This window comes from Nicotiana attenuata, unplaced genomic scaffold (assembly GCF_001879085.1).
Source record: "Nicotiana attenuata strain UT unplaced genomic scaffold, NIATTr2, whole genome shotgun sequence".
In the NCBI taxonomy this organism is placed as follows: domain Eukaryota; kingdom Viridiplantae; phylum Streptophyta; class Magnoliopsida; order Solanales; family Solanaceae; genus Nicotiana; species Nicotiana attenuata.
The window spans coordinates 180,119-202,233 of NW_017671903.1; the positions used below are offsets into that span (position 1 = coordinate 180,119).

The 22,115-nt window shown below is 37.2% G+C and overlaps 3 protein-coding genes across 3 annotated transcripts; 1 reads left to right on the forward strand and 2 right to left on the reverse strand.

Moving 5' to 3' along the window:
- Nucleotides 1-1,176: 1,176 nt before the first annotated feature.
- Nucleotides 1,177-4,929, reverse strand: LOC109210814 (putative RING-H2 finger protein ATL21A). The gene is made up of 3 exons (XM_019374287.1): nt 4,029-4,929; nt 2,476-2,915; nt 1,177-1,481 (listed from the first exon to the last, which is right to left on the reverse strand). Exons 1-3 carry the CDS (start codon nt 4,714-4,716, stop codon nt 1,464-1,466), a joined length of 1,146 nt encoding a protein of 381 aa, XP_019229832.1. The 5' UTR covers nt 4,717-4,929; the 3' UTR covers nt 1,177-1,463.
- On the reverse strand, nt 4,783-8,629 carry LOC109210815 (probable F-box protein At3g61730). The gene is made up of 8 exons (XM_019374288.1): nt 8,519-8,629; nt 6,923-7,122; nt 6,777-6,821; nt 6,487-6,651; nt 6,363-6,410; nt 5,903-6,073; nt 5,509-5,616; nt 4,783-5,419 (listed from the first exon to the last, which is right to left on the reverse strand). Exons 1-8 carry the CDS (start codon nt 8,605-8,607, stop codon nt 5,337-5,339), a joined length of 909 nt encoding a protein of 302 aa, XP_019229833.1. The 5' UTR covers nt 8,608-8,629; the 3' UTR covers nt 4,783-5,336.
- An 8,467-nt stretch (nt 8,630-17,096) lies between these two features.
- LOC109210809 (B3 domain-containing protein At2g31720-like) lies at nt 17,097-17,639 on the forward strand. Its single transcript, XM_019374281.1, has one exon. The coding sequence runs from the start codon at nt 17,097-17,099 to the stop codon at nt 17,637-17,639; it is 543 nt and encodes a 180-aa protein (XP_019229826.1).
- The last annotated feature ends 4,476 nt before the right edge of the window (nt 17,640-22,115 follow it).

Genomic DNA, 22,115 nt, shown 5'->3' on the forward strand with positions numbered 1-22,115 from the left:
TTGTCAAGTTCATTATTTCTTACGTATGTTAATGTCACCATATATATAATAGACTAAGGTAAAATTGATCTTCCATTGCATATAGATTAATTTTGAAGAAAAATATGTCCATCATATACTAAAAAACTTAAATCCGCCTAATAGCATATGTAATAGTACACATATAGTATATAGAAATTTTGACAACAACGTCATATACATGCAGAAATTATGATACTGATCAATATGTTTCTAAGTATGTGTTTATCCCTGAAATCAACTTTCATCTTCCGAAACTAAAGAATATCCTTTTAAATTTATGTAAAAATATTTTTCAGTATGTTTATGTTTTACCATTACAATAAATAAAGTACAAGGACAAACATACTAAATATTGGACTATATTTACAACAATATATTTTCTTGCACGAATAATTATATGTTGCACTTTCAAGAGGGATATCAATATCGATAATAAGAGATTTGGTTATGGCAGAACAACCAAAGCATTAGAAGAAAACATACACAAAAAAATATCGTCTACAAAGAAGTGTTCGGTAAAATACCATCACATTAGATACCTTTTAAAATACAATTATTATCTAATCAACATGATTAAATTGATCATTTGTGTAAGTTTTGATGACATCTTGTCATTTTGAATTTACGTATTATGTTAATATAATAATATTTTTCTCATTAATTAATTTTTTTCTTCCTTCAAATAAATAAATATTTAAACCATCATGTGTCATTATTAACGTGCAACGCACGTTCATAGATACTAGTATCTTAAAATTTTCTAATTCAATTTTTTATAATTAGAAAAGAACTTGACAAATAAAACAAAATGAGAATAAATAATATTTCGACATGTGTGTGACGAGGAATATGAAAAATTACAAGCTCCAACTAAAGAAAGAATGATAGAAACATGAAATACAAACAGAATCAAAGACAATTAACCGGATGGAATAAGGCATCTCCTATGAGATTTGCTCGCGACAAATTAGTTAAAAGATGAATATATCATCTTTGCTATCTGCCTTGTAAAAAGATCTTATCAAAATCGGTATATGAAATTTATTAATTTGAGTAACGTCAAAGTAGACTGGATCATAGATGCATCCTTGTGATGCTGAAGAACCACACAAATATGAGAACAATACAAAAGAACACTTCTACATCCCGAAAGAGATAAGTGTCTCACAAAAAGGAGTGCAAAAGCATATAAACCAACCCGCTGTGGATTTGAGCAAGAATGCTGATGAAATGAGTATTCTACCGGTAAATCAGAACCTAATTAGGCAAATAAAGGCCTCTCAATATTAAATATTTGTAGTAGTCAATATAGAGCAACAAGCAAAATTAGAAGATTGTATGTTACTATTTCTGTTTTAAAAGAAAAAGGAAAATACTGTAAGGATTTTACCTCTTCCAAATCTCTTGCTATACATTTTGGTATGTTGTTCAAAAAAACAAAGTTACTCCGCTTGATATCCCTGCTTTGCAAGTGATATAGTGGTTAGATAAGTTAATGTGCACTTTTATAGTGTGAAATAAAGAATGTAAAAATACCATGCAAAAATATATATACTATCGTAGAAGATCAAAGAAACAAAACTGAAATATGTTTACAGCATGCATTACGTCTACCTTGGAAGATGAAACAAAAACAAAACTGAAAAACGCCTCAGCGTGATATTATATTTTTAGAAAAGGTACCATTTGATAGGGTCCTAATTAAATATCAAACTTTATTTTTCAATTCAGTTCAAGCAAATGAAAGAGCTTCGGTTATGCTAAAAACTGCTTTTCAATTAACATGTTCAATAGTCATCCATTCACAATTTCACATAGCAGCTGTAATTTTATCATTTTAATAAGATCCCAATTAAATTTCCACCTTCAATTTCGAATTCACACGTTCACCCGGCCCATTAATTGTATCTATAATTTACCTTTTAATAGTATCTCAATTAAATGGCCAACTTCATTGTTCAATTCACAATTTCACGTAGCAGTATCTCAAATAAAATTGAAGTAATATTATTTTTAGTTAGAGGATAATTTAGTCATTCAATTTTTGAAGGAGATTTTAGTGAAATAACTTTCACTAAAAGTCTTCACACTTATATATAATATAGTATGATATGATATGATAAATACCATTATATACTATTTATTGCTATTTAATGTTATTCACTTTGTATTTGTGCCATTAAATATTGTTTATTATTATATGTCCATCATTGTTCCACAGACTTTGTGATATTTTGCCACAGCACTAATTAAATAATCTAGTGAATATTATTATTGGCTAAGATTAACCCTATTTTATTAAGAAAATCTAATTATTTAAATCTAGATCTACATTTTGGGTTAAACAATCTTAATAAAGGTTCCGTAAGCATATGTACAACTTTGAATCGGAACTTACAACATTGATTTCAAAATGCAATAAGTAAAATAAACTATGTGCTATGAAGGACTAACATGAGCAGGAGAAGGATTGTTTCTGCAAACGGGACAAGTACCATTGATCTTTAACCATTCATCAATGCATTCAGCGTGGAAGCAATGTTCACACTCAGGTATGCTCTTTACCGTCTCTTTAGGATTGTATTCTGCGAGGCATATTGGACAAGTCATATGATTTGGCCCTGGAACTCTCCTGCTCTCTCCAAGGACTACTTTTGTGTAGGACTCGATTGTCGAATCGTCGAGGCCGGCGGTCGCTGCCGGTTGTGGTGCTACGGTTGTTCTGTTGGTGGCGTTCTGGATTGCAGCAGCGGTGTTCCGAACTGCAGCCATGGCGCGGCTGTATCGGTTATAATCCAAGCAGATGTAACATGATACACCGATTGCACATGTGATGGCTGGAATAAGTAAGGTTAATGCAATAAATTTGAAAATTTGTAGACCCCGGTTGCTGCCTGCAAGTGAAATGGTAACTTTAGGCAAAACTGTTGGCATATCTTATTTTATTTTTATTGAGCCTGAAATTTTCTAACAGTGGCTTTATCATTGTTAATAACATTGGACTATTTGACTAATTAATCTTACCGTTTTTGAATTTGATACTCAAATTATCAGAACCAACTTTTGGTGAGCTTGTCATTGCACCCGTAAGTATAAAAGTCAAAATTAGATTACATATACTGCAAGGTGTTGTCATATAATATTTCATCCTGGATATAAAATGTTATCCAAAAGTAATACTCTATATTTTATATGTCAAGTTGAATCGTTATTTTCTTTCACAAGCCAGTAATATAACCCAAATCAATTCATTATCAGTTTATTGAGTTGTTGCGATCTATGCGGAAGTGATAAAATGACATAAACGGTATATTTTCATCTTCTGCACGATCTCAATCAATCACGATTGGCAAGTTGGGGAATAATCTTAGCCACTTAAATAGAAGTCAGCTTCTCCATAAGGACTGACATTTGACTACTAAATTAAAATAAAACTGGGCAGCTTGGCCTTTCAAATTTGCCAAATGCAATTATTAGTGTTTGTGGTGAATACAAAAATGGGTGAGACAATCAATACAAGATTCACATAACATCATGACTAGTACTATAGTTTATTTCCGCATTATCCAACACTCACCTTCTAAATCGACCTTACTCCAAAAGCTCGCCTAAGGCTATCCTTTTCCATTCCCTTAGAATATCCTACTAAATCAAAGTCAAAAAGTCCTTTAACCACCTTGATTATTTTCTTCGAACACTCTCACCTATCCTTTAGCTCCTCCTATGTGATTGCCTAGTATACTTTGTCCTAAGCTAGATTTTTTTTTTTTAAAAAAAAAAAAAAAAAAACGGGGGGGGGGGGGGGAGGGGGGGGGGTAAGTTACATTAGGTTGATGGCTGATATAGAGATAATTTAACTATGACCAATCCAGAGATACAAGGACTCGTATAGTAACCCAACAAGATTGAGATTGAGGCGTAATCTTTTGATTGATTCTACTCCTAGCTACCCAAAGGAAAATACAGAAGAAGAAACGAAAGGAGACTCTAATGGAGAAAATATTTACCTGTCCCACTATCAAAGCATTGAATTTCTCCGCTAGTGGCATTCCTGAACCCACAAACACCTTGTTTTGCTTCACACTCTTGACAGTTTGGTTCATCCCACGCCAATACAAGATCATTATTTAGGTCAGTCGAAAAATCTGATTCGTATTGAGAAGTCCAAGAAACAGGAACAGACGAAGTGTTCATTATGCTACAGTTATACAAACTTGTCATTTGGCTTGCAAGACTCGTTGAAGAAGTAGCTAAAGTAGAAGTGGTGGAGTTGCTTAGACAACCAATGACATTGAACAGAGACGAAACCGAATTTGTTGAACAGGTCAAGAAAGTAAATTTTCGATGGGAAACAGCTTTGAAAGGTGAAGAAGGAGAAGAAGAAGTGCTGAAATTGAACAGCCGTTTTGGGAGGCAATTAGATGGATCGTAGAGTTGTATTTCTTGGGTGAGGTAGTCAATATCACGTACATAAAAATCTCCTGCACCTGGAAGACTTAGAATTGCTCTGCCTTGATTGCTACATCTAAGAGTGAAACCAGGATAGCCACTGTTCTGAAGATTCTGGCCTTGTAATGCAAAAGGGAATCGTATGTCAAAGTGGTTGTTCCCACAAATGAAATCCGGGTAATCATGTCTTGCATAAACAGTTGAACAAAGCAGACAAGAGAAAATGATGAACTTCAGATTGCCCATGTATTTCAAAAAGTCAATTTGGATAGGGAGAAACTGCCTTCAGAAATATATAGCAGTTTGCTCATGTATATCAAAGAATCAAACTGCTATCAGCAATAGCCAATAGCAAAGCATAGAGAATTCCATTAACTTATTACGTTGTTTAAAAAGTCATAAGTTCAAGTTCGTTGACACGCCAAAGATGTTATAAAATCCAAGTTGTACGATGTATAAACAGATAAGATGATGTTAACAGTTCAACTTCCTTTAAAATACTGCCTTTGGGAACTCAGAACAAGTTAAAGCTTAAAAAGTCCATTTATTTATTATTAGGTCGCTTCTGTTAGAGGACAAGAAAGAATAAGCCATAAAAAAAGTTACAGGCTGCAGATTACTAATTTTGCCTGTGCTAATTTGGCTAGTTAGTAATACTTTTACAAACAAGAATCATTTGCTAACAAATAGTGTATATATTCTTTTAATTTGCTAGGTATACTTGGTGGGTTACAACTTACAACCCATCTGAAACTTGTCGATAGTGGCTGCTTGTTGTATTTATGGAGTTATAGCTGATATTTGCTGGACAAAATGAACTATGGTTTTGTAGACAGTAAGATTAGACTTGGCAGAATTTGACAAAATCACAGGAGCTGCTCACATATTCTCATTGAAACAATTTCACCATTCTTCCCGGACTTCATGGTATGGAATTTTATGTGAAGACCTGCCACCACAATGTAACAGTAAGTACTGGGTGAGAGATAAGGGACAGTTTGTCACTCATGAAAGTTGCAGAAACCAGGGAAAATATACCTTCATTCTCTTGCAAATTTGTGTTGACTGCAACTGCATAAGGGGCTATCATAGCTTTTGGTTGCCAATCCTTGGGCTTTCCTACCCATGACTTGAGATTAAGGACAGCTGAACATGCATTTATAAATCACACAGGATAAAATCAAATTTCATATCAAGAATAAGTCTCAGTCAACTGTTCTCTATACGAGGAGTTGTCTCCAATGATTTCTTGTGACTATGAATTATCTACGTTCTGAAAAATTGATGAATTCTTGTACTAATGCATGAAGAACCCAAGAAGGTCCCAGCATGAAGATTCTATATTTTGGAAGTTCGATTTTTGAAATTGATGGTGTTGGACAAACTAACAGTAACTTATAACTATGTCACTGATTTGAACTGTTGAACTTACCAGAAGTTGAGCAGTCCTTGAGATGTTTGGTATCAAATATACCAGCAGATGCTCCATCAACTTGCTTCTTCACATCGTGGGAACCCAGCAATTCATAGTCCCAACTTCCATCCTGGTATCCTTCACTTAGGAACAGTTCAATGTGTCTTGCATCTAATACCTGCATTGTTCCTGCGATAACACATGATCCAAATCTGTAAGCAGCTTTGGTATCACTTCAGATAGATAGGACAAACAATCGAAGGAATTAATCCTGGGGGTGGAGTCCCTAGGTGAATGGGCAAAACCCAAAAGGACTGACTGTGGAATAGTTTAATTTGCACTCTAATATAAATTGGCGAGTGGCGACCATTCAATTTTCTGCAAATTTAGTGGAAAACCTCCATAACTGATTAAGCTCCTGAAGGACACTAATTGTCCTTCCTTTCTAAAATATTAACTGAATACACAATCAGCTTACCATCACATGTGTTGAGGTCACAGACTGGACAACGAACAAGCTGCAAATCTGGAAAAAACAAATGAACAGAGGGGTTTAAAAGTCATGATGATAAGAAATTATATTGCACAATCACGACTTTTACCAGCAATCCAGATTCCACTCTTGATATTTCTGACCACACAGCACCCATTTGACTCCAACATCTTCTCTGTTGTCTTCTCCTTATGGATTTTCAAGGGAAGGATCAAATTATTTGTCAGGAGTGCATTTTGCGAGTCAAAGGAAAATGCTCCAATGCGCATCCAGTCTGATCATTTTGTTCAAACAAATTAAAGGGGTCAAGAACCATTGACAGAAATTGTCAGCACAGCCGTGCTTAGTGTTAATACCAAAATCCACCATATAAAAGCAAAACTGCAGGAGAGGTCATACCAATATGCTTCTCCTGCTGGCGGAACTTGTAAGAGTGGCATCCATCTGCAACGAGTAAATTAACTTTTTATAGTAGAGAACAAGACACTTTGATGTCATTTCTCAATTAAGTTGTCAAACTAACTGCAAACCGAGAAACTACTTACTAAAGGCTGTTGCATATAAGTTGATCCATTTGAAAGATGCTTTTCCAGGATCAGGAACCTGGAGGTCTCGCAAGCATGCATATTTCCATATGCTGTCCTCCATAATGATACGACGGAACCACTTGCTAGTTGCTGAAAGCATCACCAAAGATTTTCCATCCAAGAACTTAGCTATCTCTGTCCACAGGTCCTCTTCGTACCTTATGGAATTCATGGCATAAACTCGGTTTCAACATTCAAGAGTAACTTGATAACTACCATATGATACACAACAAAATATAATCTCAGTAGTGTTCATGATCATGCAGATGATATTAAGTAAACAAAGCAGCTAATATTCTAGAGTTCATAGCATTGACTTCTGCGATATAACAAACCATTTGATTTTGATTCGTTGTATTATAGAGGCTAAACTGACGTCAAAAGTAGGATAGTCATTAGAAATTCCCTTGAACTTGTACATTCAAAACCTTACGGTTATCCACCAACCAGAATACTTCTAAACTCATTCCTGAACTCATAAACTAAAACGAAGCGCTTTTCGAAGCTAAAATTTGGATCAAAGAGCATTCAAATGTAAAGCCTCAATCGATGAATGCATTGACAGTTGCAGCACAACATCGACAGAGCAACTGAATTTTGCTCAGAATTTTAACATGTTTAGCTATTGAATCCATGGAACCTAGAGCATTGAACTGATTGAGAAATCAGAAAGCCTTAATTTCAAATGTATTCTCAATCGTTTCTTATCTTCTAGATACATAAAATAGAAATACGCCGCAACAGAAAGAGTCTAATGATGTTGGTTTTAATAACAGTATATCATACTGTAGAAATATGCAGCATCAGAGAGATCGAATCGCCTTCTTACAGAAACAATATATTCGATTGCAGGCGTAATATATCAGTCATCAAAATGTTGCTAATATTAATAAATGAATTGATTTCCAACTCAAATTTGTGGATCAGAGAGCATTGAACTGTTCGATCAATAATACGCATTCAACAGTTGCGTCATAACACACATCGCAATAAGCAAAGCAGCTGAATTTTAGCTCAAAATTCAATTTGGTCCGTGTTCAAATTCATATATCATAGAGCATCAAATTGATTGAGAAAGTACAAAGCATCTATTCAACTGTTTTTACCGATCGGATTACTTATCTTCTAGATACAATAAAATATGCGCTGGAGCTAAGAGAAATCTATTGGAGTAATACAGTATTCGCATTGCCTTCTCACAGAAGCAATAGATTCGACTACAGGAGAAATTTCGGCTATCAAATTTTAACTAATATTCAAAGATAAATTGCTTCTCGCTCAAATATTTCGATCAGAGAGTATTGAACTACAAAATCTCAATCAATAAGAATTTGACAGTTGCCGAATTACAGGCATCAGTATAAGCGGAGCAGCTGAACTTAAGCACAAAATTCAATTCGTTTCGCTTTTGAATTCACATAACTTAGTGCACTAAACTGATATAAAAATTACAGAAGCTTCCGCTTCAAAATTCTTTTCCAATCGGATTACCTGTTTTCTAGATATACACAATACAAATTTGGAGAGAGAGAGAGAGAGAGAGAGAGAGAGAACCAGGAGAAGATGGCGTGAGGAGTGAGATGTGAAACTCGTGGAGATACGCAGCAACAGAGCGTTCTGGTTCTTCTCATTCGTTTACCCATGGTGGGTTCTGTATCTCTTAGATTTGAAATGACTCTGCTTAGTTTGAACTGAAGGCCTATTAGTTATTTATAGGCGCGCCAACACTAGAATTCAAACTACAGACGCTTTCTTTGCATGAGGGAGGACACTAGAGCTTCATCAGTACTCTGGGCTTCAGGCCCATCGAACACGGATCTCGGCCCTTTTCTCTTTAAATTTATTTTAGGAAAAATGACAGTGTATAGCCGCTGTAAAAATAATTGCCCAAAAATGTATAAAATTTATATATATATATATATATATATATATATATATATATATATATATACACACACACATTCGGTATATATATACAAAAAATTTACAAATTTTATACACTTTTTCGGCTACCATATGTAAAAAAATTCTGGCGCGGGCTAAAAGTGATAATATACCTTTATAACCGTTGTAAGAATAATAGCCGAAACAATGTACTCCCTCCATTCCAGTTTATGTGAACCTATTTCCTATTTGGTCCGTTCCAAAAAGAATGGCCCATTTTCTAAATTTGGAAACAATTTAACTTAAACTTCCAATTCTACCCTTAATGAATAGCTTTTATAACCAAACAAATACTCTGAACCCCTTTGACTTATTTAGGACCACAAATTCAAAAAGTATTTATTTTCTCTTAAACTCCGTGCTCAGTCAAACAGGTTCACATAAATTGAAACGGAGGTGTATATATATATATATATATATATACACCTCCGTTTCAATTTTGTATATATATTCATACATACAAAATTATACAAATTTTATATACTTTTTCGGCTACCAGATGTAAATAGTTTCTGGCACGGGCTAAAAATGATAATAACCCTTATATATCTCGGCTTGATAGGTTCTCATTACTCGTCAAAATAGCATAGGCTAGCTAGCTTTCGCCTGGTAATTGAAAAATAACTAGCGTGTGTAAAGTCATTTAAAAAATAATGACTATCTTATGTGGAGATAAAATCTAGACAAAAACACCCTTACCAAATATGGAAAAAATTTAGCATAATATGTTGGATTATAAAACTCTTGCGAACTTCAAAGATACCTTGTACGTGAATTCCAACATATTATGCTGGAGTGTAACTTGAAAGAGTTCAAACTCTAGTGAATTGTGATGAAATTCACATACAGGATATTTTGAACTCCAACACATTATGCTGAAATTACCTATTTAAAAAGTTCGACATCCAATATATTATGCTGGATTTTTTTTCAAATTTTAACTTAAGGTATTTTTGTCCAAATATTATTACCACGTGAAAAAAGTGGCTAAATTACAATTAATTTAAAAAAGTGGCTAACTTTTAATTAGCAGATGCAAATCATGCTAATTTTATAAATGAGATTTTTACATTCCTATACCATATAGGAAACCTTATTACCCTCAATGTTTAAGGTTTGATATAATTACATTTAGCATACCAAATTACCAATTCTATACCATAGTGTATTTTAAGGGTACAATTAATGCAGCGTATATCCCTCCTTAATTCAAGGTACCGTATATCCCACCCCTCCCACGTTTCTCTCTCCCAAACCCTCACCCTCACCCACGTTTTAGTGAGGGATTTATTTTCTTCATGCCCTCTTTTTTCCTTCATATGCTTATCAGTTCAGAAATTGATTCCTGGGCTTCCAGAATGAGCATTGCTTTACGTTTCAGTTGTGTAGAATATCCAAAACGCAATTCTTTCGGGTTTGAGTTGAAGGATGTTTTAGTTAAATTCATTCAGACCTGCAAAATCTGTTGTTCCCAGGCTTCCACTAGCTGGACACTCTTCTTTTGTGTTGGAGATTTTTGCACATTATATGTACACGTTGTCACAAGCTTTAACTTAGCTCCATGTGTTATTTCAATATTTATTCTTCTTAAATCATAAAGATTCGTCCAATCTCATAAATGGAATTTTCGACATAATTGCGTTTTTTCAGAAGATTTATAGAAGTTTTAGTCGTTTTTGATTTGTAAAAATAGAAAACAAAGCATCTACAATCAGAGTACAAATAATCTACAATTTATCTACAAAATATCTACAAACTGGGTACATTGAATTTTAATATCCCAATTCCCATTCAATTGTAGCTTAATTGGTATTTTTGACATAATTACGTTTTTTGCAGAAGATTTTGTAGAAGTTTTAGTCGCTTTGGATTTGTGAAAATAGAAAATAATGCATCTACAATCACAATACAAATAATCTACAATTCATCTACAAAATATCCACAAACTGGGTATATTGAATTTTAATATCCCAATTCTCATCCGATTGTAGTTTGATTGGGATTTTCGACATATTTGCGTTTTTTGCAGAAGATTTGTAGAAGTTTTAGTAGTTTTTGATTTGTGAAAACAGAAAACAAAGCATCTACAATCAGAATACAAATAATCTACAATTTATCTACAAAATATCTAGAAACTAGGTACATTGAATTTTTATATCCCAATTCTCATTCAATTGTAGCATAATTGGGATTTTTGACATAATTGCGTTTTTTCAGAAGATTTGTAGAAGTTTTTGCCGTTTTTTATTTGTGAAAACAGAAAATAAAGCATCTAAAATCAGAATACAAATAATCTACAATTTCTGCAATATGTCTTCTTTTTCTTCTTCTTCGAGTTTCAATCTGAAATTCAGTCAAAACCAAGTCTAATCTTCACCAAAATCCCTCAAAGTTGAGATATAAACTCCAAACCATATTCTCGATTATTTTCAACAACACCCAATCCAAACAAATAATGATTTTTGAAAACCAAAATTGAATTCAAAGCTTTCAAGCTTTTTAATGGCTGTCAATGGATTTTAAATGAAGATATAGGATTTGCATTTCAAATTTGATCTGAAGGTCGCGAAATCAATTAGAATATTCTGTTCCTGATTTGTAGCGCGCCTAATTAGGAAGATTCAGCTACTAATAATTAGTATTTAATGAATGGTACAATAATTGTAGAAAAACTGTGAACATAGCGGGTAAATTAGAAACTATGCTCATATTTGGTAATAAAGTTTCATATATGGTATAGGAAGGAAAAAATCACAATTTAAATTTCTCCCCATTACTCTGGTGCTTGCGTCATGATAATAGGTGAATTTGACTAGAATCACGCACCGAATAATCACCTTCTTGTGAACTTTTAATGTGGAAAATGACAACAAAATGCTCTTATTAGTGCTTTACATGATTTGCAGGTGAAATAGGTGTAAGGAAGGCTAAGGAGCGGTTTTGGAGTCAATTATTGATGAAAAGAGGCTAATTGTTGAATTTCCAAAGTAACCCATTCAAAACAGGCCAAAATGCCCGGGTACAAGTTCCACCGCGGTTCTACCGCGACCGCGGTGGAAGGCAGTCTCTGAAGGTTGAAGATTCCGCGAAGGCGTTTGACCGCGGTTCTACCGCGACCGTGGTAGAACCGCGGTAGGTACAGAAAACTTCGGGGACTTAAGTGTAAAACACGGGATTTTTAGACCTAAACCCTATTTAAAACGCTAGACTTCGCCCAAGAAGGGGGAGATATTGAATTCTAAGGGTTCTTAGCAAGAAAAACAATTGTGAGAAAGTACTCTAAACATCTTTCTTCTTTTCTTTTGATTTTTATGATGAATTCAATCTTAGTTTATTCTCCCATAGTCATGAGTAGCTAAATTCCTTGTCTAAGGCTTTGATGGACCCTATTGAGTGATGAACTTCTTGTTTATGTGAATACAAATTGCTAGTTAAATCTTTATTTGTTCAACTTCGTGTTCGTTGTAGTTAATTGACAGGATCCTCAATTAGCTGTGCCTATTTAGTGTGCATAACTTGGAAAAGAGTGCATATTTAGGGTATTGTTGAACAACACCACTCCTAGATTATTAGAGGAATCTATAATTGCGGGTTTAAAGGCGGGATTAGGAATAACGAAGCCTTGGGTGCAATTTAAATTGAACTGTGCGAATTTAAGCAAGCTAGTGTATCTCGGGAGAGTGCAATAGTAGATTACTGTGATTACTTGGGAGAGATTTGCGGTAAGATTAGCGTTCATGATTGATAGAGATGTGTGGGTAAATTTGTATGAGCATAAACAGAAGGGATTTCATCAATAGGGGAAATCATTGCCTTAGCTTTTTTTTTTTATAATTGTTTACAACCCTTCTAATTTAGTTATAGCCTTTTATTTACTTGCAAGTTAGTTATTAAAGAACAATCAACTGAGAATTTGAATATTTGGAAAGCTGGTTCTGAAGACTTGGTGGGTCTGAAGGTAGCAGTTGATAGGTTAACTCTCTGTGGGATTCGACTCCGGACTTGTAAACCGGATTATATTTGCAGCGACCGCATTGTCCTTTTATACGGCATAGTTGGGCGTGATCAAATTTTGGCGCCGTTGCCGGGGAGTTAACGGAATTATCAATTGCCATTGACAGAAATACAAAGATTCTTATTGTAGTCAGTTTTCTCTCTACCAACTTTTTCATTGAAAATTTTGACGGTTGTTGATCTGGGTACACAGGTGCATGCCTAGATATTCTACGAGGACTGGAGAACTACTTGAAGGACTCTCAGACCCCGAGAAGACATTCCGGGCATTGAATCGTGCAAACAAAAGACTTCAACAATTACAACAAACACACCAACTCGAAACTGACATGGGCGACGTGAACGACCCCAACGGGAACATCAGGGATGAGCAAATGGCACCTCCTGTGCCTGAGGGTGCACTTTATGACTGGGCACAACCCACAGCTGACAATCTGGCCACTGCCATTATTGTGCCTGCGATACAAGCTGAATCGTTCCAGATCACAAATAACATGCTACACTTGTTGCAGAACAAGGGACTTTTTTCTGGGACACAAACAGAAGACCCTCAGCAACATTTAAAGAACTTCCTGTCTATTTGCAAAACTCAAAGGCAACCGAATGTGACTCCGGAAGCAATCAGACTATTATTGTTTCCATTCTCGGTGACAGGAGCTGCTCAGGTTTGGCTAAACTCGCTTCCCATAAACTCTATAGCAACTTGGGATGAGTTGGTCAAGCAATTTCACAACAAGTTCCATCCTCCCAACAAGACCGCTCAACAAATTGATGAGATTGTGAGCTTCAAACAGAAACCAATGGAGACACTACACGAGACATGGGGCAGGTTTAAAGGAATGTTGGTTATGTGTCCCCACCATGGTGTTCCAGAGCAGATGTTGGGACAACGGTTTTACATGGGATTGTCAGACAGCTTGAAGAATATAGTTGATGCCTCAGCTGGTGGGGCATTCTTGAGCAAGACTTGGAGAGAAGGTCAGAATTTGCTCGACAAGATGGCGCAGAATTCGGGTTGGACTTCTAGAAATGCACCTATCACTCCAGTGGTGCACTCAGTGCCTCTTGATCCTTCTAATACAATGGCTGAAAACATGGCGACTCTTCTGACGCAAATGAGCATTCTCACCAAAAAGGTGGAGGAATCAGGGCAGAAGCAACAGGTTCACATAGTAGACACTACCAACGGAGGCTTGTGCACATCTTGCATTAGCCAGCCAATTGGTAATCCATGGAATGCAGAGCATGATCATCATCACCAGCACCCTGAAGATATGAACTATGTGGCTAACTATGGGGGGTCAGAGGCAAGGTAATCAGAACTGGGGTCAGCAGCCTCAGCAGCAGTACAGGCCACCGCAGCCATAGTATAACGTCGGAAATATGGGAGGCATGAGACCCCCCAACAACATGGCACCGTATCCTAGACCTCAAGGGTACAACAATCAGCAGCAAGGGTACCACCCACCTCAGCAACAGCAGGGTGGAAGACAGGAAGACGGGTTTGCAAGGCTTGAAGCAATGATGCAGCAGGTTATTGGGTCCAATGCTAAAATAAATGAAAGGGTGGATGCACATGATGCAGCTATCAAGAATATTGAGGTACAAGTGGGCCAAATTTCAATGTCACTTAACAATCGTCCTCAAGGGACACTACCTGCAGATACCCAAATCAATCCAAAAGATCAAGGCCCAAAGCAGCTGATGGCGGTGAGTCTACGAAATGGCAGGGATCTAGATGTTGAGCAAGAGAGAGCTCGAGAAAATATACAGGCTGAGACACTAATTCCAGTACCCATTGAACTGGATGACTCTACGGGATTGACAGAGGTAACGGTTCAGCCTACTCCTGAAGAAAAGAATATGCAGCAAGAGACTGAGACAGTAATTGAGCCAGTAGTTGAGACAGCAACGGAACCGATAGTTGAGACAGTAGCTGAAAAGGAGAAACCTCACGTGATTGGGAAGAAAAGACCTCCTGCACCATTCCCGCAAAGGTTGGCCAAGCATCAAAAAGAGGAGCAGTACAAAAAGTTCCTAGAGATGCTCAAACAAATCCAGATAAACATTCCACTGATTGAAGCTCTAAAGGAGATGCCAGGATATGCTAAAATGATGAAGGACTTGATGTCTCGGAAGTTTGACTTTCAAGACTTATCGACTGTGACCCTTACTCAGACATGTAGTGCAGTGGTATCTAGACCTGTTGCTGAAAAACTATCTGATCCAGGTAGTTTTACAATTCCATGCACCATTGGTAACTATGCATTTGCTAAGGCACTTTGTGATTTAGGGGCCAGCATTAATCTCATGCCCCTGGTCATTTATAAGAGGTTAGGCATTGGCAGAGCTCGACCTACTTCTATGTTATTGCAGCTGGCTGACAGGACTGTTAAGCGTCCATTTGGGATTCTTGATGATGTGCTTATTCAGGTGGGGAAATTCGTGTTCCCTGCAGATTTTGTAATCTTGGATTGCAAAGTNAGGTCAATCTTTGATAATAGCAGGTGTGACATAAATTGGGGGCAATGCATTGAGCAGTTAGGCCTAGAAGTGTGGTTTAGTTTTCTCGAGGACGAGCAGAGGTTTAAGTGTGGGGTGTTGATAATAGGTGAATTTGACTATAATCACGCACCAAATAATCACCTTCTTGTGAACTTTTAATGTGGAAAATGACAACAAAATGCTCTTATTAGTGCTTTACATGATTTGCAGGTGAAATAGGTGTAAGGAAGGCTAAGGAGCGGTTTTGGAGTCAATTATTGATGAAAAGAGGCTAATTGTTGAATTTCCAAAGTAACCCATTCAAAACAGGCCAAAATGCCCGGGTACAAGTTCCACCGCGGTTCTACCGCGACCGCGGTGGAAGGCAGTCTCTGAAGGTTGAAGATTCCGCGAAGGCGTTTGACCGCGGTTCTACCGCGACCGCGGTAGAACCGCGGTGGGTACAGAAAACTTCGGGGACTTAAGTGTAAAACACGGGATTTTTAGACCTAAACCCTATTTAAAACGCTAGACTTCGCCCAAAAAGGGGGAGATATTGAATTCTAAGGGTTCTTAGCAAGAAAAACAATTGTGAGAAAGTACTCTAAACATCTTTCTTCTTTTCTTTTGATTTTATGATGAATTCAATCTTAGTTTATTCTCCCATAGTCATGAGTAGCTAAATTCCTTGTCTAAGGCTTTGATGGACCCTATTGAGTGATGAACTTCTTGTTTATGTGAATACAAATTGCTAGTTAAATCTTTATTTGTTCAACTTCGTGTTCGTTGTAGTTAATTGACAGGATCCTCAATTAGCTGTGCCTATTTAGTGTGCATAACTTGGAAAAGAGTGCATATTTAGGGTATTGTTGAACAACACCACTCCTAGATTATTAGAGGAATCTATAATTGCGGGTTTAAAGGCGGGATTAGGAATAACGAAGCCTTGGGTGCAATTTAAATTGAATTGTGCGAATTTAAGCAAGCTAGTGTATCTCGGGAGAGTGCAATAGTAGATTACTGTGATTACTTGGGAGAGATTTGCGGTAAGATTAGCGTTCATGATTGCTAGAGATGTGTGGGTAAATTTGTATGAGCATAAACAGAAGGGATTTCATCAATAGGGGAAATCATTGCCTTAGCTTTTTTTCATAATTGTTTACAACCCTTCTAATTTAGTTATAGCCTTTTATTTACTTGCAAGTTAGTTATTAAAGAACAATCAACTGAGAATTTGAATATTTGGAAAGCTGGTTCTGAAGACTTGGTGGGTCTGAAGGTAGCAGTTGATAGGTTAACTCTCTGTGGGATTCGACTCCGGACTTGTAAACCGGATTATATTTGCAGCGACCGCATTGTCCTTTTATACGGCATAGTTGGGCGTGATCACGTCACTAGGCCTGAAGCCCATGTTTTGGGAACTTTATAGGTACTTGTGTAATATAATTTCAATCCAATAAGTATGGTTTTCTGGAAAATTTGTTCTATTTTCTTTAACTACGAGTTTTTGGACGCGGTAATATATCTTTCCTAATTCTAATATGCATGGGATTGTTGCTAACGGTAGACACACAAAATAACTTTTCCGAATCCAGCTCAAATAGGAAAAAACATAGCGCTAGGATACAAGCTAACCCCCTATATATATATAACATACAAAGTTTACACTTCCAACAACATCAATTGAGCAATGACTCGAATAAAACTCTTTGGGAAAGAAATTGAAGTGGAGGAGGAGCCGAAGACCATAAAGCTATTTGGAACACGCATTTACCCATGCAACGTTGAACAACAACAAGAACAAGAAGCGGCATTACAAGAGAATTTGCCTCCAACAAATATGTGTCAGGCTATTCGACTTGCCGGAGGGAGTGGACTGGTTTACATCGGAAGGAAGAAGGCAGAAGAATCAGACATCAACCCAGAATTGAGCAGGCTCTTAATTCCGGGTACATTCGACAAAGAACTACTCAATAACTTGAGTGAAGAGGAGAGAATCAAGTTAGAGAACGATGATAAAGATAAAAGTTTTGAGGTCAAAGTAATGGATCAAGAGGGTAACTTTCATAAGATGAAGTTCACCAGATGGCAGAGCTTGAATAGATTTGTGCTTAACAAAGGATGGAACAATCTTGTGGAAGCTAACAATCTTCAAAAGGGAGATACAGTTGATCTCTGGCACTTCCGAATTCCTTTGAAATTGTGTTTTGCTATAAATATCATTAAGAACTAGGATAAATCCATGTAGAATTTTTTCCCTTTTGGCTTTTGCCGTTTTCATCGTAATTTTATCTTTAAGATAGTAAATATTATTTTGAGAAGATAGTATTCTTGATGCCTAATTCATAATTATGAACAGTTTTTACAAGTATGATCATAGTACCCTAATTTTAAAAACAAAAGTTATTCATAAGCTATTTATTTGTTCTTGCCGACTCGAAGTCCCTTTTTTATTTATGATCATCTTTGGAGGGAATAAATGCACATGAGATGACGCTAAAATTCACCCTTAATCGTTATTATGCATATAAAAAGGATTGAATTTATTTCCTTTCCAATTGTAATCTAGAATGAAAGAGAACATTTCAATCAAATATCAAATACCCAAACAGGGGAAAAATCCCACAGAAAAAAGGGTGTAGAGCACATTTGCATTGCGTTGTGAAATATTACAAAGGCTTAAACTTGTACCCCTTTGCTAATTCAGTACACAAACTTATATCTTTCCTATTTGAACACTCCATCTTAACAGAATGAGTACTAATAAATACATCCAACAGCACATGCATATCAATTGTGGTGTATGTACAATGCATCATATGCTAGACTATTTATTACTTGACATGTGTCATTTGTGGGTCCCATTTTTAAAATTAATTTATTAAAGTTCCATGTCATTTTCACCGCTGAACTCCCCTCTCCCCTCCCCCCTCCCCCCTCCCCCACCCCGTAGAATCAGTAAAAGAAGCTATTGCCGGTAAAGCCTCCGATCAAGTCCCAAATCCAAGAAACTCATAGACCACCGGAAAACTCGAGTTCACGAGAGAACTCACTGGTAAATGTCTCTGAATTTTCAGCCACCATTTTCGCCCAAAACCCCTAATCCATTTGATTTCAACCATATTAATTACCATCTCCGTTAAACCTCCTTCCCACCAAACACAGACCAAACAAATCAAATATAACCCAATTAAATATCCCCTGCCACAAAAATTTAAAGAAAGAAAAAGAAAGGAGCAATGACCAGATTGGATGGAAAGCTTCTAACATCATGATGCGGCAGCTAGGTTTTAGGGCTAAATCTACAACTAGCTAAGAAAGAGAAGAAGAATTTAAAATGAGAATATTTTCATTGATGATTTCAGCGTCCCATTACAGAATATATATATGTCTCCACTACTAGCTAAAAGACAAAAGAGTTTAACTAATTCTAGTGGACCCCAAGAGCCTAGAATTGATAAGTAACGGGGTCAATGTGTCTTTACCAAAACTTACATTTAAATTAATACAGGACTCAATTGCTCATACATAAAAGACTCTCTTAACTAACTTAACCGCTAAGTACTACTGCGCAAGCTCTTCGTACAACCCAGAATAGCTGCAACTTCCAAACTTGCATCAGTTCCCCCTCCTTAACATCTTCCTTGTCCCCAAGGAAGAAAAGCTGGAAAGCGTACTTCCAGAGCTCGATAGTCTTCCCAGGTTGCACACTTAACAGGTACCTGCTTCCATTGTATTAGGACTTGAGCCACAGCCTTGTTTCCTTTTTGGATCATTCTTCTTTCCAAGATTTTCTCAGGCAGGGGACAAAAAGGACTTGATAGGTCTATGACTGGTGGGTGAGAAATAGTGGCCGGTAGCTCATGGCAAAGCTTAAGATGGGAGACATGGAAGGCAGGGTGTAAGAGAAGTTGAGGGGGAAGTGATAGTTTATAGGCTACAGGACCTACCTTTTGTAGAATTTGATAAGGACCATAGTACCTAGCACATAACTTAGAAAGGGGCTTTCCCGACATAGAGATTTGCCTATATGGCTGGATTTTGAGATAGACCCATTCCCCCTCTTTGAACTGCCTGTCGGGTCTGTGCTTGTTGGCTTGAGCCAACATTCGTTGTTGTGCTCTCTTTAGATGATACTTGAGCAGTTGCCCCTTGAATTCCCTGGTTAGCAAACTTCTGTCTACCTCTTCTACTCCTGAGTCTCCAGCCATATATGGTAGATGTATAGGAGGAGGTTGATCATACAAGGCCTCATAAGGTGTGCTTTGAATTGCGGTATGAAAGGTGGTGTTATACCACCATTCAGCTGCTGCCAAGAACTGAGCCCAATCAGTCTGAGAATCTGAGCAAAGGCACCTCAGATAGGTCTCCACACATTTATTCACAACTTCTGTTTGTCCATCAGTCTGCGGGTGGTAGGCAGTGGAGGTTTTCAGAGTTACTCCTAGGATAGAAAAGAGCTCCTGCCAGACCTTGCTTGTAAAAATGGGGTCTCTGTTGCTGGTAATATCCTCTGGCATCCCATGTAGCTTGTAGATATTTTCCATAAATAGTTTAGCTATGTCATGAGCAGAATAAGGGTGGGACAGACTAATGAAGTGAGCATACTTTGTAAGCCTGTCTATTACCACCCAAATCACACTTTTCCCCTTTGATTTAGGCAAACCTTCTATAAAATCCATGCTTATACTACTCCAAGCTGCTACTGGAATCTTGAGAGGCTGCAGCAGCCCTGGGTAAGGTGCATTGTCATATTTGTGTCTTTGACATGTATCACAAGCTCTTACATAACTCTAGATCTCTTCTTTCATTCCCTTCCACCAAAAGAGTGTTGCCAACTTCCTATAAGTATTGTCAATGCCAGAGTGTCCTCCTACTGGAGAATCATGCCACAGCTTAAGGATATCCTTTCTCAGTTGTTGGTCAGGTCCCACTACCAATTTTCCCTTTCTTCTTAGTTGACCATGAATGTAGGTATAATTATTAGATTCAGCTCCCTTCTCCTTCAGTGTTTGTATCATTGCTACCAATTCTTCATCCTTATCTCAGCAGCTCAGCTCTTCATTATTAGCTCCAATAGGTCAGTTTTTGCAGTGGAAAGTGTCATTGCAGTTAAGTTAATAAGAGGGAGTCTTGATAGTGCATCAGCTGCCTTGTTCTCTCTTTCTTTCTTGTACTCAATCTCAAAATTGAACTGAATCAATTTAGTGATCCATTTAAGTTGAGTTCCTGTGTGAAGTTTTTTTCCAACAGGAATTTAAGTGCCTTCTGATCTGTCTTCACAATAAAGGGCCTGCCTACTAGATATTGAGACCCCTTGTTCACAGCTAATACTAATGCCAACAATTCTTTCTCATAAACAGACAGAGAATGATGTCTTTTGGTGAGTCCCTTACTAAGAAATGCAATAGGGTGTCCTCTCTGCATTAAAACAGCCCCAATGCCCATGTTGCATGCATCAGTTTCAACCATAAACACCAATGAAAAGTCTGGAAGGGCTAGAACTGGTGCAGTAGTCAGTGATTCTTTAAGTTGTTGGAAAGTTGCCTTAGCTTCTTCACTCCAGAGAAAACTGTCCTTTTTGATCATGTCAGTCAGGGGCTTGCTAATGATTCCATAATTTTTGATGAACCTTCTGTAGTACCCTGCTAGGCCCAAGAATCCTCTCAATTGTGTCACCGTCTGAGGTTCAGGCCATAGACTCACAGCTTCCACCTTTCTTGGATCAGTAGATACCCTTTGTGCTGAAATGTAGTGCCCAAGGTACTCTATCATTTCCGCAGTAAAAATACATTTGCTTTTTTTGGCTAAAAGCTGATGTGGTACTAGCAATTCAAATGCCATCTCTAAGTGTTGAAGGTGTCCTTCCAAACTCCTGCTATAAACCAAAATATCATCAAAAAAACCAAAATGAACTTTCTGAGGTAATTTTGGAATATGTGGTTCATTAACCCTTGGAAGCTTGAGGGTGCATTGGTCAAGCCAAATGGCATGACCAAGTACTCATAATGTTCAGAGTGTGTTTAAAGACTGTTTTATGAACATTTGATTCAGCCATCCTTATCTGGTGATAGCCAGCCCTTAGGTCTATTTTGGAATAGACCTGAGATCCCCCTAGCTCATCCAGTAGCTCCTCTATGATGGGAATTGGAAACTTATCCTTCACAGTTGCCTTGTTCAATGCTCTATAATCTACACACAACCTCCAAGAGCCATCTTTTTCCCCATTAATACCACAGGTGAGGCATAAGGGCTTGAACTGTATTGGATAATCCCTTGTTTCAGCATTTCCTTGATCATAGTTTCAATTATATCCTTTTGGAGGGGAAAATACCTATAGGGTCTGGAATTCATGGGTGAGGTGCCTTCCAATAGTGGAATATGGTGGTCAAAAACACCCCTTGAAGGTGGTAACTGAGTTGGTTCTCCAAACAACTCTGCATACTTCTCAAGTACCCTTCTAACTTCGGTAGGTTGCTCTTCTAGCTGATCCGCTTCCAACCCTGTACCTTTAGTTTCTGTTGTCTGTACCTTTATCATGAAGAGTTGAGATCCCCCACTACCATTTTCTCCAGTGACTTGGCTTTCATAGTCTTGAACTTAGGTTGTATTCCTCTCAAGGTCAGCTACTTGCCTTGGTACTCAAATTCCATCAACAATTTCTTAAAGTTGAACTTGACGTCATCTAAAGGATATAGCCACTGAATGC

Bases quoted from the DNA above. Each gene is read 5' to 3' on its own strand.
- LOC109210815 (XM_019374288.1), bottom strand. From the start codon at position 8,607: ATGGGTAAACGAATGAGAAGAACCAGAACGCTCTGTTGCTGCGTATCT. The intron at 6,822-6,922 runs GTAAGTAGTTTC...TACTCGTTGCAG, and splicing joins CTTATATGCAACAGCCTTTA to ATGGATGCCACTCTTACAAG. The intron at 5,420-5,508 runs GTATATTTTCCC...TTGTGGTGGCAG, and splicing joins AAATTTGCAAGAGAATGAAG to GTCTTCACATAAAATTCCAT.
- LOC109210814 (XM_019374287.1), bottom strand. From the start codon at position 4,716: ATGGGCAATCTGAAGTTCATCATTTTCTCTTGTCTGCTTTGTTCAACT. The intron at 2,916-4,028 runs GTAAATATTTTC...TTTCACTTGCAG, and splicing joins ATGCTTTGATAGTGGGACAG to GCAGCAACCGGGGTCTACAA.
- LOC109210809 (XM_019374281.1), top strand. From the start codon at position 17,097: ATGACTCGAATAAAACTCTTTGGGAAAGAAATTGAAGTGGAGGAGGAG.